The following is a 16,391-nucleotide window of genomic DNA, read 5'->3' as shown; positions in this document are numbered from 1 at the left end:
GTGCTGGTATCTCGCGTCATTCAAAGCTAATACGTCATTTCTTAGCTAACTTGGTTTATTTCGAAAGATAATTGTGGTGTCTCGTATGCATGAACCACCATAGATATCATAAAATGTTCTGTGTAGGTATTTTCACACGTGTCCAACCCCTTAACTTATAACTGAGACAGAAAGAAAAAAAACACCAGAACTTCTTCGGAAAAAGGAGACGCGGAAAATGGTGGGATTGATATATAGAAACAAAAGATTTATTCTCGCTAAACCTAGCTCTATCTAATATGTCTCGAGTTTTTTTGTACAAATATATATTTTTGGTCAGGGGCTAGCGCGTTTCCTATTATTATCCGACAGGTCCTCGTTTAAGGTTCCCATGCAATTCTCATGGGTTATGACGTTTAGGGATTGAAATGTTACCCGGCACCCATGCTGCACCGCGTTTGAACCAATGACGCGCGCTAAAACCGCTACGCGTTTCTACCGTACATACAGAATAATTTCGCGCCATTTCGGTATATGCCGAATTGAATTCCTGATGGATTAGGTTTTTATTGAATATTTTTTGGAACATTCCAATGTTTCTTATAGTAATGTATTATGATTCATGATTGGTGTTGCCGAAATGTAAGCCTGTAACGTTCAGAATCTAAGAAAAGAACAAGACATTTTCGGTATACCTTAATTCCGAACAAACTATGATAAAATGAACTCTAACCTCTAAAATCTTTTTTAATTAATTTTATACAAAATTTATAGTAAATCATTTATTTTCATCAATGCTTTAATTATATTTACACGTAAGAATTTTCGGCATTCCTCCTTAAGCTTTATTATTTTAATTATTTTATTAATTTTATTAATTTGGGGGTCATGTCATTGATATATATATTAAAGCTTTTAATAATTTCTTCAATTGAAGAGTAATGTGGACGTTTTTTTAAGATAGCAGAGTGCGATTTAATGATTTCTTTTAAATAAAAACTATAACTGGGTCTATAGTTTTCACTAAATTTATAAATAAAAACTTCACAATTAAAATCGTTCATTTAATGCTATTAAATATTTTCGTGTGATTTAAATTGGCCAGGTGTTTCACTCAACACGTATTTACAATGACGATTGACAATTGAAAATTTTCTGGTGATTTTTTATATCCACTTTTTAATCATATATTATATTATATCTTTTTAAAAATTACTATATTATAATTTGTAATTATAAAATCACCGTTTATATAATAAGTTCTTTGTGACGATTTTGGGTTTAGTTGATATTTATAACGTTTTTTTTCTTTCAATTATAGCGACCTACGATTCATTTCTCTGATATGTTTCGAATTTCTTATCAATGAGCTAAAATTTCTAAAAAGCACACTTATATATACGTAGGTTTAAAACCACTTTTAAATTTTTCATCAGGCGCGGTTTAAAACAAAATATATAAAAGATAAATTCAATTTTAAATTTTTATTGGCTTAAGACTTAAAATTTGCGAGAGTTTTCGTGAAATTTAATTTTATTTTGCAGTTAAAATATTATTTTTTTTTGTATTAATATTCGGTCTTTTTGAAATTAGTTATAACTTCATTATAAAACTTAGAACTTATATTTTAGACTAGGCTAGATACAATTGCGCATGCGCAGTTTCAAAGAAAAGCACCTTGTCTCAAGCAAATCTTTACTTTATCAAATTAATTGGAAGAAATTGATTGTGCTTTGGGTTTAGAAATATTTTAAGATAATATATCAGTTTGCTGTTTAGTTTAAGCCAATTAAAATTTTGCATTGCAATGGATAAAATTCACAGAACGGAAAATCTAGTTTCCTATTGAACAGTTTCTTTAAATAGTTTCTATCTTTTCTTTTATTCAGTCACTGTCGCCTCGCGTCTCTTCCAATATTCATCCGAAATACATTAGATGGTAAAAGGCGAATTTTATTTTTGGCAACACTTAGAAATAGTGTTACAAATTCTATTTTAAAACTCAGTCTCCGGCGTATTTTTATATATGTTTTTAATGATATATAATTTTTTTTTTTTTTGTTTTTCCTAAATATTTTCTTTTTTTTGTTATCTTTGGAGTTCTGCCCTTTTATGTTTTGACTGAATGGCACTTTGTGACTTAGCTTAAGTGGAAGAGCATCTTCAACATACACACGAGAAAGCTGTGGCCAACAATGTTGATTAATTACAACATATATCCGCGTTAACTGATACCTGTAAATAGACAATATAAACAATATAAACAGTATAAAGAATGAATTAGCTATTTAATCGATGGCAATTAGTAAATTATGGTTGGTGGTTAAAATTATACACTTACCGTGTTTAGTGCTATAGAAACCATGTTTGAATACTGAACATAAGCATCACTAGGCAGATGGCTAAGGATGATGTAATAGCCGAGCATCCGCATTCTGGTGATGTACATGGTATTTCTGAAAAATATACGAAATATTTTTGACATAGTAATTGTGAACACTTTAATTATAACAGGGATAAGGGATAGATTTAGTTTTAGAAGTAGGGATGGAGGACAGATTAATGTGGGCGGGCGTTGAAGTCCCGGACCCCCTTCCACGGGACGGAGGGGTATGAAAGAAGAGGCGGGTCATAGCGACAGAGGTAAAAAGGAATAAGGTATTTTTCGCCGTCCCCGTCAGCAACGTCATCAAAATGTACTTTAAGCGAGCCAATATGATAATTTAAAATTTTCGTTACGTGTTTGAGGGAGGGGCTCTATACTGGGCTATGAGTCGGACTGAAGTAAATACTAACCGTTAGAACTCCATTCCTACTTCTTTAATTAAATCTATCCCTGATTATAATTTTAATTGAGTAGTCGGTGGTTTAAAAGTTAAGGTTAGATGACACGGTGAGGACAATAATGGGATATGATACAAGCTTCTTACGCATACCATCGTGCTATACCTTAAATATTCCCAGTGTTATTTCTATCTTTCGTTTCCTATTTCGTATACCAACTTTAAACTCTGTTTTCCGAAAGTTGTATATATACGAGTCCTGAATTAGTACATTGTTATTACACCCCTAATGTTGCAGTTAACCTTTTCATTGTTACCAGGCAAGCTAAGAGCTTACAAGTTTCTTTTTGTGTACTTTAAAATTTATCCTCTTTGGAGACATTTTAAAGCGAGGAATGATTTTGTATTAGTCTTGAACCCGATTTCCTACAGGTTTTGTCTTTTATTCCGAGCCTGACTTCGAAATAGATGGAGGTGATTGGCCGAGATAGGAAAAACCTTGATAAAAATCGCCAAAGACTTTTCGATAATGGAATCAGGAAAGTGACTTTTCACTTTTTCCAAGATCTCCACCACCCGTATACCAAAATCGGGAACCTCTTTTGCCAAAAAAAGAGAACCCAATAGGGATATTCCCTTGAGATTTTGGCTTCACTTTTTCGAATTCGAATCCCAGTCTCGGGGAATAAGCGATAGGGTTCCTAGTGATTTAAAGATGCGGTCTTTTCTTTGGCAATTCGGGGCTTGCACTTTGCACCTACCAAGATATCTCATAGATATTAGTATTATATATAAATAAACTCGTCTCGTGCTGTTAGTGAATTTCTCTTTTGGTTAAACAACGGTGGATTTGAAAAGGAGATGGATTGTTGGGTGGCGTAGTGTTCTACGTCACGCGAGCCTAGGCTCCCCCCACAGTGTTAGAAAGGGATTAAATTGGTTCCTTCTTGTCACGTGGGTTAATGTTTGTATATTGAGTTGTTATTTTGCGCCCTCTCTCCCACACTAAATGTACTAATTTCAATAACGTCTCGTATAGCGATTGCGCAACTACAGTCAACGAACACTTTTTTCCATGCGAAGTACATTTCAGATACTGTACAAAATGAATGAACATTCTCAAAATATTCATTGTTATTTAAAATGTATTTCTGATGTCTATGATGATATATTTTTCTCCATTGAAGTATACAAGGTGACGTCACTCTCAAACTCTCTGTACGAAAGTCGAAATGAAATGAAAAAATCCCACAAAAATAAAATAGATTATAGACCTAACCTTCGGGTACTATAAAGTAATGGAGAAGCATTTCCATAGACTTCCTAAGTTAGGGTTGAATAGTTTAAACGACAGAAATTGTTAGTAGAAGTCATTTTTTATCGTTAAACCTTCCATGTATCTTTTCCCACTTTTATTCCTCCTTGCAAATAGCTATTAAGGGAAAATCGCTATATAGGAGAAAAAGGTTTTCTAACCCATATGCCTAGTAAGATACCTAGCTCAAAGGCAAAAAGACCAACTTGGGAATTACGTAACTATGGTTAGCTTTCCTTCTTATTTTCGTATATTGGCGTTATACAGGGTGTTTTTGAAAGGTCTGTCGGAAATTAAAGGGATGTTCTTCGAGAGATTTTGAGTTGAAATTGTTCTGTGAAATTTTTGACATCCGGACCACCCGTTTTCGACTTAAGATTGGAGTATTTTAAGGGTGATCGTTTAAATTTAATTAGGAAAACGGAAGACAATGATTTATAATTTAATTAAGGAGTTGTCACTAAAACGCTCCAAATATAACTTGAAAACGATGGCCCGGTCGACAAATGTCTTAGATGTTACATTTTCGACTCCGAAATCACAGAAAGGAACATCTCCCTTAAAGGGAGGGTGAAGTAATGCCACGAGAATTTTGTTAATAAAAACGCAGGGCGTTACGCCATTGGTCGGAGGTCCTTATTTAAAATTATAATTAAATCTCAACCTAATTTGAATTTTAAAATCATTCCTAAGTATTTCCTGAATGTTTCACTATGCAGACTGGTCTTATAATTAGTAGAAGAATCGATAAAAAATCACTTGATTTTCTACTTCACCCTCCCTTTAATTGTTTACAGACCTTTCAGAAGCACACTTTATATTATTATAGCTAATTCAATGTTATAATTACGGAAATTAATTTTAATTTTTTGTGAAAGTTACTTAATCGCATCTCTTATATTAGCTTAAAACCCAAAAGGTCCAAGGTAATTTTGTTTACTCAATTTCTAACTGACGTTCAGTATAATCTAATCTCTTTTTTCAAAGATATTATAAAGGCTTAGAAAGACCACTGGCCTACCTAACACTCTACAAAATATATTAGCCTTTTTCAAAAGAACTGGGATTATTTAAATGAGTTCAGAACTAAGGAGTTTAGCTAGTGTTTAGGCTTAAGACCGTCTAGGCAAAACCAGCGTTGTGTTATGTCAAAGACTTAAATTCGCTGGAACGGAAAAACTAGAATCCATAGACGTCCGTGATTATGTAAAACCGAATCTAAAGAATGAGGGATGGTAAGAGGGTTAGTTATGAAGTGTCGGATAGTGCAGGTCTGAACTATCTTTAAATATTGAGGTTTTAGGATGGTCGAATCATTCCTTGTATTAGTCGACTAAGTCAGGGAACCCAGCGGACCTATAATTCCTATAAAATCCTATATTTTTGAACCTGTCCTATATTATCCTATAGTTTCATGAAAAGTCCTATAATATTGTAGACATTAAATTTAGGATCCATGGTGTTTTATTATTTCTAATTTTGTTGATTAGAAATCCTATAATATCCTATATTTTTGACTTAGTTGAAGTTTTCATATAGTTTAGCGACAAATTTATTTAAATTTAGCTCTTCCATCGAGATTACGTTTGACTAGACATAGAAATTGCGAAATTTGCTCAGTGTTTTTTTAATTGTTATATTTTAATTAGGTTTCTGTTTTCAAAGTAAAATCCAATTTGTTTTGTCATTTATTCTTTTTTTGAGATTTTTCTACATAGCAAAAATAGCATTATGTATGAGCATTTTTAGTCCCATATTTTCCTATAAAAACACATATTTTCTCCTATAAAATCCTGTAGTTCCGGAAAAAATTACTATTTTTCCTATAAGGAATTAAAATTTTTTGTCTGGGCTCCTTGAAAGTTTAACTATCCGACACCTTTTACTTTCTTGGTCTCTTCTTGGTACAAGCATCACCACTATCGTATTACCACCATCACCCATAACCCAAAAGCGTAAAATAAAATCACTGTCAAAAAAACACCCTAAGAATAATCTCATGAATATGAAACGGGCTACCGAGGAGAGAATGTGATTATGTGATTATATATGTCCTGGTTTGGAAAAGTAACTATACCAATCTGAAAGGTTAATACGTGTAAAGCTACGTATACTAGTGTGTAAATCGTGGAATCTCACTATACTATTCCTGGTATGAACTAAATTTCGTTTACTGAAATACACGCAATAGAAAGAGAAGCAGAGAATACGCTGTACCTCAAATACAACTGGTATTATCTACCTTTCTCTGCATTGGCTTTAAATCTTTGGTCGAAGTATAAATCAGGGAAAACCAACTTAATTTATTTCAATTTGAGTTAGCAATGAAGTCTATACTGTGATCAAGTATGATTTGATATCATTAGGTATAGGTTCTTACGCGTTGTAAATTCAGATTGGGATAAGCCTAGATGCGCGTTACTAGCTCGTCAATCATACCCCGGTTTTCGGACTCATGTTTCTTGTTAACAAAAGAAATCTGAGTTAATTAAGGTTTTTTTTGGGTTGGCTCTCTCGGATTATACAGATGTATAGACCGGGCCAACTTACGTTTTTGATAAATTATTTTTCGTGAGATGGTAGGCCTATATCTGGAATTTTTGTTTTTCAATAATAATTGAATGGGATAATATTTTGAGCTGCTAAGGCTTAGAATTCTAAATAAAAGGCAATCAATATTTTTTGTAAATTTCACATCTCTATAGGTATGTCTTAGATTAGTTTGCGAATATTTTTAAGGAAATAGAAAACAGGATATAAAGAAATTAAAAGGAAATAAGCAAGGAAAGCTTGTTAAAAATAATTTTAAATTTAAAATAAAAGTTCTATAGTTACCTTTTGGTTCTTTGATGAATTCATCTGAAAGCGAGAGAAAGAAAAAAGCGAAAAAAAGGAAAATATAAATTAAATAAATTAAAACAAAATAATAAAATAATAATAGTAAATAAAAATGCGGGATTTGAAAAGGAAAATAAGGAACGTATAGAGCGAGATTGATTAAATGGAAATATGATAATGTAATTAGAGAATTGAAGAATTTTTGTAGTGTGGTTTTTGATATTTTTGGCCAATGCTTATTTAATCTAGTAGTGATTTTCGGTAATTAAATTGAGTTTGTTATGTTGAACAACTCTTTATCTTGACATTAATTTAAGATAATTTACATCATATCATTTGGGACTCTCTAAAAAATTATAGAGAATTCACGTTCTTATATAGCTAAACCACTCTGCGCATGCTCCGCATAACATTAATTATGCTTGTAGTAGATTTTCAGCGAAAGTAATTTGATCCGTATCGAAGATGATGAAATTAAAAATATCGAGAAAATTATCCTCTAGCCTGTTTATCGATAAGTATATTTATCAGTTATAAACAATACTAAGAATTGATTCAAATTGTAAACAGAATTATTCATAGATATTAATAATTAATATACCCATTTTAATTGTTGCCTTATAATACATCTGTGTTTTACCAAGACTTAAAATTATACTATGATCCCCCCGGTACTGTTCCACGTGTATCGCTTTAAATTGATAACTCGTATTGTGTAATATTTACGATATCTATGGTATGAATTTGTAAATTAATAACCCGTTGTCCGCAAAATAGGCCTTTGCTTAGAAATATATAGGGAGGTAGGAAACTGGCTTCTCTCTTGGGTCTTGTTTATAAATGGTCACCGTTAAAATTTGAAACTGGGAGAAAAATCGTGCGCGGTCAGACTTGAAGAATAATGACTTCAATTTCGGAAGGTGCCTACCATTTGTGAACCACAAATTACAAAATTCAAGTTTCTCAGTTACGTGAAATTTAGCCGTTGCTTCGAAACTATTTATTTTCAACTGATATCTTTACCTCGGTTATGTCTCAAAGGACCATTTAAATTCTATAATACTATGTACAGGATGAAACTAAAACAGGACGGTGTCTAGTTGAAATTATTTATTATTCTAACAACAGAAACCATGCTGTAAATAAATAGTCTTATTCCGTATGGTTTCCTAAACGAGAGTAAAGACAACCTTAAATTAGAAAAATGATCAAAAATATACAGTGACGAAAACGTTTTAATTAATCGCGGTTTTTTTTAATAGGGACTTAATTTATAGTACGACGTCATGCAACGTCACACAAGCTTCCACTGGTACTAAAAAATATACCAGGAGGAGGGGGCTTGAATAGCTTTTATTGTGTAAAAAGAAAATATACCATAATTTCACTGGGGCTGGAGCTAAGCTCGAATTATTTGGCAAAACCTCATTACTTGAAAAAATTATGTACTTATAAATTCTCAGATCTATTTAACAAATTCTGAAGATGATTTTAATTTTTTTTACTAGCAGCAAGGCCCCTGGGCATTTTTAGGCTGGGCCTTGATTGTTAGTCAGTCAGGACTAAACGTTATCATCGAATCTTTTACCAAAACTTGAACCTACTATACATTAAGAAAATGCTTTTAGCCGTGTAGAACCATGAAGCTTATTACGAGACATTTGTCTATGTGTCAGCTTCAAAATTCAATTGAGATTATGGTTCACATCAGCAGGCAATCTTTGAATAATTCAGGCGCGTTTATTATATGGCCAAATTCCCCTTTTCCCTTCGTCGTCGTCCAGAAATTAAGCCCCTCATCCTTCACTGACCAAAAATGTATAGGTAGATACACTTTTAGAACAAGGGACTTAATTAGAAATGGACTTGTATAAATTTATCTCGCTAACTGTAACAGCTCTATATACTTTCTCTTCGTGCATTGCTTTTCAAATTTGCGGCGCGTGGAGCGACCGGCTTAAGTTCTGACAAACGTTATATAAGAATATAAGGGATAGCCCAGTTGCCCCGGTTTATACGAAGGAATACGAACACCCCGTGTCTTATCGCGCTCAATGTCCGTCCTCTCACTTTACGTATTTAGGGTTAAAATTTAAAACAGACGCAGAAACGAACGACCTGAAGCAGCTTGCTTCCGTTGAAATTGAGAAATTTTTAAATTAGTTTTCTCATTCTCTCCCCCCTTCCATCTTAGCTATACTAAGCCTTTGCAAGGTTTAAAGCTTTCTGGACGTGAGCCTGAAACGGCCTAAAAGTTCATAAATTTTATGGGCCGGGTATTTAAGTACGGTTCTAGCTTTCTCGCATCCTAACCCCCCGAACCAGTTCTCGAATCACTTGATTAATGAAGCCAATTGTGGAAATAGGAATTATTGCCAAGCGGGTTATTGATAAAACACCCATTGGTACCTTTACCCCTTATTAACAAATCCATCGCGAATATACTGAATGTTTCAGTGTTTCAATTTATTTTCTTGGGCATCAGACACCCATTTTGCTATACTAAAATCTGTCTTCAAATGCCCGAAGAATGGTTCAGATATGGTTTTGGATTTTATGGAATTTTACCATCATTCTAAGAGTGTCTTGATTTTTCCGGTATGGTTTAGGTACTAATATTGTAAATAACCATGAAATTATGAAATGTTATAAACAGTTCCAATTTTTCAAAACACGTTACGTTCTTTAATGTGTTGGAATAGATCCTTTCGAAGATAGAGGCAGAGTATTATCTCCCCACTTTTCCCTCTTAAATTCATCACGAGGGAGAAAATTTTACAGACACTTTTACAGAAAACTGATAGCTTATCTTTCTTTAAGGATGTACTGCATACTTTTAGGTTTAATATACTTCTGGTTATAATGCGAGTCAGTCGTGATCAATACGACTGTTTGGGGAACAGTTGTACGTTCCAAATTAAAGCTACACCCACATTTCAGTACCCCCACCCCTCCCTCTATCACCCCCACCTCGATATTTGTGCTCGCTGCTCGCCATATGTTAGAATCATGGATCCCCGAGTTTTAAGGATAAAGTGAACGAAGCTTTGATCGATGAAGACAATTAAGGAATTTTAAGGCAGAAATCAATTTGAAAATTTTGAAAGTTAAGAAGCTTATTTTTCATCAACAGTCTTAACTTATTGCTTCCATAATTTAATTGTAACCGTTCAAGGCTTAGCGTTAAGCCTACTTTCAATTCATTATCAGGAAGGCTAAAAGTCTGTACAATACTTCTGACGGAAGAAATAGGTAATTACAAACCTATGAATCTGAGTGTAGAATTAGAACACTTGCTAATTAGCAGTTATCACCTAATTAGGTAATATTTAATTACGGATAATAGGAGATTAACAATTAGAATGCGGCACTTGAAATTTGCAATAATTACTAAAGGCTATGAATTCTTCGACTTTGGTGGTGGGCCAATTGTAGTAGATACTATTTCCAGAGAAATCCCGGTTAGCAGAGTTTGAAGTTTACATATTTTTAATTATTACTTTGGGTCTAATATTGCATTGGAATTTCTCGTCATAAACGTGACGATCTTAGTGAATATATCTTCTAAGACTAGAAAAAAATTCTATTTATTCACACGTCAATCACAACTGAATTTTCAAAAAAAAAAAAAAAAAAAAAAACTCCTATTCATTTTCTAATCACGAATTTGAAAAAGAACTGATTGGTTTCCAATTCCGAGTTGGTCCCTATTAGCAAATTACGCGGCCCATCGTACTCGAGGAAAAAAAGATTATAAAAGAAATCCCAATGAATTAGACAAGAAGAAAAGAGAAGAGATTCCCTTTTCTTCAGTTTTCCGTTCTCAAATGATGTAAGGAAAAGAAAAAAAGTAAATGGTTTCGTCTCTGCAGCTCTTGTCTCTCCACGGGGTTCAAGACCTGACCCCCCGAAAATAAAAGAATCTATGTCTTTACTTTAAGAGTTGGTGTAACAAGGGTTTCCTCAGTTGTCTCCCTAATATTTAACGATTGGGTTAAATCCGGTATAGAATCAAGTGAAACATGAATCAGAAAGTTCTATTTATTTAAAACAATTCAAGGGAAATGTGATTTCCTGAAAATTATGAATCGTTGCGAAGTAAAATCATTATTTATGGGATAATTGAAGTAATTCATAGTGTGGTATGGTATACCAAGTAAGATGGTTTGGGCATGGACCCTTATACCCCGAAGACCCATCATCGAATCTCCCTCACTCGCCTTTCTTTAGCATTTCTTATAGTGGGCACTAGAGGAAACTTCGATGGAATTGAACGCCAGAATAGAAAGGGTGGTGATGGTGGAGGTGGTTCTTGTACTAAGATGGCACCCGTGCCGCCGTTACTTTAATTAATCTGTTAAGAACACCTGGCGGAATACAAAACGAAACGGGTTTCTCCCTATAGTTACGATGACGATTCTTACGTATAAATATCCCCAAAGAGAAAACCTTAACCATTCTTTGGAAGCCTGTCCCTAATACGACACAATGGACGGCTGTCTTTCTTCGAAATCTATTCGTGTAACACGTCATTTGTAATCAGATTTAATTGAATCCTCGGGTTTCTTTAGATAATGAGATATTTGACGCGAGTTCATTTATTCTACTCAGATTTTATGATTAAATTTGAGACGTTGAGATCTCTATTTTAATTTGTGTCTATGGGGTAAATAACGTTACCCAATTTGAACAATATTTTAAATGAAAACTTATTTCGATATTATTTGAATTAAAAACGTATTATATTTCTTCCGCATTATTGCGGATTCTTTTTATAGATAAAACAATTTTAAAAAGTATTTTATTACGGAAGCCATTGACTTTTCGAGGGGCTTCCGCGTTCATCAAAGACCAGACCTTCGAACGAACCATAACAATACCGTTCAATTTATTTTTGAATCGCCGCGAATTCGAATCTATTGTGCTTCTAGAGGTGATCGTACGTTTGAATAATATTAATTAAGCTAGCCAATGTTCTAAAACTAAAGTCTATTCACGAGAAAAGAGACAAGAGCTAGCTGGTTTTTCCAACAAAAGACCACCACCACCAGCTTTGAATTTGGCTTTATTAATGAAAAAGTTGGAAAGAACTGAACGCCCTGTTGGATATACATGGCTTACGCATTCAAGGACTAAGCTTTGGCTTTTTATAGGGTGTCGGACACATTTCTATCACCATCCCGCTGGTCTGGTTGTTCGCGTGTCGCATAGGCGAGAGGGTTTAGCCTTTTACCCGAAATAAGTTTCCGCTCTAACGATTCAACAGATGTCGCTACGTAAGATATAGAAATATACGCGTGATTGCTACGAGGTGGGTGAAGCCATTTTGGATTTGTTCCACCTACTTACTTCGGACAGACTATCCCAGAAGATTATTACAAATAGAAGGGTCTCAACTGTTTTAGCACAGGCCTATTTTTATTTTGAAGCATGGCATTAGACTGACGAAGGAAAACACGAGAAAATAATTCTGGATGCAGGGTGCCATGGTACTTTCCTCCAAGAGGTATATTATACACTTCTGGCTGGTGGTTACGCTAGCCTCAAAGGGTTGATGAAAGACGTACAATGAGACTCATTATTATAGGCTATCCCGCATGGCACCCTGGGTAAAAGAAAAAGAGATATACCCATATATACGTTACTATCCTTCCACACCATGGATCGCTTTTCTCGCGAGAAATAACTACATACCCCCGTGTGGTTCTTCATTAGGGAATCTAAAAGCGCTCGTGCCCAGCCTAGTGTCCCGCTACTCTCTATATTATCTTATGTTCTAGAACGGAATGTATTGCCTCAATGGACGAAGGCACTTACCTTTAATCGTAAAGTACGCTTTTACTGACAAGTTAGACGGTGAAAGTAAAAACAACTGAACAGAGCGTATACTCTTGGATTCCATTAGCGTAGCCCAGTCTACCATGTCAGCTCTGAGAGCATGAGAAAATATATAAAAGGAATCCATGAGCATTTATGGCAAGACACCCCGTAGCTACACCGGACTTGACCATTAAGTTGAGTACTGTCTTCTCTAGCAGAACTCAAATGGTTTGGATTTTTTTCCTTCTTCAAAAACCTAGGCCTTCTAACAGGTGGTGCATGCTATACTGAAAATTTGTTAAATATCTAAACTCTGTTGAATTTTAGCAGTCCAAAATGATCAAATCGTTTCCTTTCTTTCGAACTTCAGTTGATGTAAATTTGAACTAACTCTCGTCCATAATCAATGAAGGGGAAGACTTAGTTCACACTTAAGTGTATTAGTTTATGTTACTTAGGTTCAAAAATTTAAGCGAGTTAAGGGTGAAATAAAGGATTTTTCGATAAATCCATAATCTGATAGGTTATCGGCGTAATCGAGCGAGGGGTATTTAAACCCCGCGGTCTGCATTATACCCCCGAGGGGAGAAATCCCCCTAGCTCATTCGCTACGAAATGAAATTATATATATTTTTTTTTCTTCTAAAGCTTCGAATGTTCAGTCAATTGACTGGTTGCCAAGCAATGTAAACCTTTCGAATGTAAGACAAATAAGACGTTATAGGAAGGAAGAACGGATCTGTCTGAATCTTTTTCTCTATCGATGTATAGAAGAAACGGGCCGCTAGCACTTTCAGTTTTGTTGGTCTAACGTCTAAGCCTCTTTGTTTTTAGACCAACGCTTCTTTTCTTTTAGTTCTGGGTTCCATACATGGTCTTAGGGATCGTTTGCGCTTACATTTCCACTAAATCCGCGGCTCCCTCTCAGAGAGTTTGGTAAACACCTTAAAAAATAAGCTGGTGGTCCAATCGTAAAACTTGTTTCACTGCGTGGCTAGGAAACAAAACCAATTTTCAATTTGAGCCGAGCCTTCATCATTTCAGACATATTTGAACTGAATCAACGGAATGTCTTGTTTTACTTGGACTATACAGTAATGGTTCAAATTCAACCACCTTAGGTACAATTGCGTAAAACATCTTCAAACGTCTTGAAGGCGAAACTTAGATATCTATTTTAGGTCTCTTTTTCGAGCTTTAAAGGAGAAACCTTTGTCTATACCTGTCTGGAAATACTGTATAAAAGTTTCTTATACTTTTGGAAACTACTGGCCGAGTTGATCCTGTTTAAAGATCCGCTCGGCGCCAGAACATACAAAGGCTTAAATGGTATAAAAAGGATTCGAACGGCTATTATCCAATACGCTATCTTTTTCAGGTATCTCGAGTACCCTCTATATATTTGTGGAACTAAAGTCTGCATCGGTTTTTAAAAAAGGCCCCCTATTGAAAAAGAACGGGAGACGAACTAATCTGTCCAGTTCTTGCTGGTCAATATCGATTGCTTTCAAAGCTAAATACTCCCAGAAGTACATAACCTCGAAGATAAATTCCCTGAAAAAAATTATCCTCTGATTTGAAACTATATCGAGCTGTTACTGAACTTCGAGTTAATATACTTTTTTATCTGATCAATGAGAAAAGTTCTCTTTTAACCGTTTTTCGCGGTTTTTTCTCTCCCCAAAGAGATATATATATAAAAATTCCTTTTGAATCGAAAAAACCGATTTATTTTTATTTATTTATCTCGTAAATAAGAGAAGAAAGAGAGCTGGGGGGAATTAAATGTTTACTTAAGTTTAAATCTGGTGGAAAAATTGGTAACGCGACCATGTTTAATTTTTAGAAATATTCAATTCTTCATTTCAATACCGCTTTGTGTCTAAAATTGAAAATATTGTTATGTATATAAAGTTTACATATCCTCAAATTTAAAATTGAAATTATATTATTTATTTTGAATATTATTTGATAGTGGTTTGGAAATAAGTATTTTTTAAAAATAGAATAATTCGCTTTGAAGATTTTTGTACGCAATTTCAAATTTCTTTAAATCTCCAGCTTTTGTTATAGTTCCTCAAATTTTGAAACCATTTTGATACATCGAAAATTTCTCCCTGTTAACATGAAAAGAAAATCCAATATCATTTTGTTTGTCGTTATTTGAATCCCTATTAAGTAAACAAAACTAAACAGATTCTTTACTTAAATTCTATTCAACTGAAACATACTTTGAAAAGAATTTTTTCAATATATCAAGTTACGGAAAATTCGCATTCGGACAAAACTTATCTGTGAGTTTAATTACGTAAAATTTCATCTTGAAATAAAAAGTTAGAAAGATGTTGTTTCTAATGGAGCTATTAGATGGAAAGGCAGGGACTAAGAACGTTAGGAATAGTAGCGTCTGTACGCGTGTTTCTTTTCTTAAGCTTTCACTTCATTGGCTTTTATAAGCATAAGTTTATGTTAAATAAGTATAACACTTCGCTGTTCTTTCCGTATCATGGGTTATCGTTATGTTTTAAATCTCTTTAAGGGTTCCAATTGATATACTCATTATTTTATACGCTATTTCTATTAAAAATGAAACTATTCTATCTCATAGTATCCCTTTAAAGTCATGGAATTGTTTAATTTATACAATATGGTTTTGATAGTTTTAAATCAAGCAACCGCATTTGACAAAAATTAGAGCTAGACCTTGCAGTAGGAAACTAGAGAGAAATTTTTTACCTCGATGCCAAATCTACACTCTACCACAATAGTAACTTATTTAAAATGTATTATCAACTTATGATAGTCGTAAAGTATTAGGAGGCTCAAGATGGAAGGGAATGGGAGGAAAATAAATATATTTTTCATCTCACGAAGAGGGGAATAGAAAAAAATGCAATTTTAAAACTGGGTTTCATCCATATCTATCTAGCAACAAGCGAGTACGTATACGAGATTGAAGAGATTGACCAAAGAAAAAAAGAAAAAAAAATACTTTAGCTAACGCCACACGACGAAATAAAAAAATAATATAAAATTCTCTTGAAGCCGGAAATCAGTGGAAAAAAAATATATTATATATATAAAAGAAATTGAAATAGACAATGGAGAGGGGTGATATATAAATTGCTGGCTTTGTTAGACGACAAAAGAATCCCATAGAGTTTTTCCATGCGCCATCCCGTATATCCCGATAATATCGCCCAAAATGGGAAAGAATTTTTTTATAACTTTTTTCTTGGAATGTTTTCCAAGAGATGAGATGTTCTTTAACAGTTTACAAGGCGATTCCCGCTGCGAATCGCTTCTCGTTTTAAGCTTGAAACTTGTTTCAAATAAACGCCGACTTTTCTTTATATAGCGAGTTTCGGACAAGATTTTGTGACTTCACACAGCGGGGCTTCAACATTTAAGTTTAAAAGTCATTTTTAATTAATATTTGACGGTTTCCTTGCCTTGCAAAAGAGTGTTTTAGACTTAACTGAGAGGGAAAGACACTTGGGTATAACTTTACCTTCCATCTCGATTTTCTGTGCCTGCGCTCTAGGCGTTTTGGGTCTGCACTGAGAGTGCGTAGAGGTGACTATGGGTCCCGATAATGAGGGTTGCCCACACCCCCTTTTTTACATCGAAGAGGTTTATTAATTAATTGGCCTTTT

General features: G+C 34.1%; 1 protein-coding gene and 2 long non-coding RNA genes across 4 annotated transcripts in view; 1 reads left to right on the top strand and 2 right to left on the bottom strand.

The window, feature by feature from the left end:
* Positions 1 to 765: 765 nt before the first annotated feature.
* LOC149661322 (uncharacterized) overlaps positions 766 to 16,391 on the bottom strand; it is a 46,352-nt gene continuing 30,726 nt past the window's right edge. The window contains exons 4-6 of one of the 2 annotated variants that reach the window (XM_089842810.1): positions 6,913 to 6,936; positions 2,321 to 2,435; positions 766 to 2,214 (exon numbers count right to left, since the gene is read on the bottom strand). In XM_089842810.1, the coding sequence (XP_089698936.1) occupies positions 2,332 to 2,435; positions 6,913 to 6,936 (128 nt within the window). In that variant the 3' untranslated portion in view covers positions 766 to 2,214; positions 2,321 to 2,331. The remainder of the gene's footprint in view (positions 2,215 to 2,320; positions 2,436 to 6,912; positions 6,937 to 16,391) is intronic. The other variant, XM_089842811.1, reaches the window with a different exon arrangement.
* Positions 10,938 to 11,815, bottom strand: LOC149661324 (uncharacterized). The gene is made up of 2 exons (XR_016369086.1): positions 11,371 to 11,815; positions 10,938 to 11,282 (listed from the first exon to the last, which is right to left on the bottom strand). It is a non-coding gene; the product is annotated as an uncharacterized LOC149661324 (long non-coding RNA).
* Positions 13,553 to 14,029, top strand: LOC149661323 (uncharacterized). Its single transcript, XR_016369085.1, has 3 exons — positions 13,553 to 13,671; positions 13,734 to 13,856; positions 13,917 to 14,029. It is a non-coding gene; the product is annotated as an uncharacterized LOC149661323 (long non-coding RNA).

The sequence above is a fragment of the Phalangium opilio genome, unplaced genomic scaffold (assembly GCF_054372755.1).
Source record: "Phalangium opilio isolate 3A_F unplaced genomic scaffold, DU_Popi_V2 ptg000070l_1, whole genome shotgun sequence".
Taxonomy (NCBI): domain Eukaryota; kingdom Metazoa; phylum Arthropoda; class Arachnida; order Opiliones; family Phalangiidae; genus Phalangium; species Phalangium opilio.
Note: the sequence above shows the minus strand (reverse complement) of the source record. Positions and strands in the feature narration are given on the sequence as shown.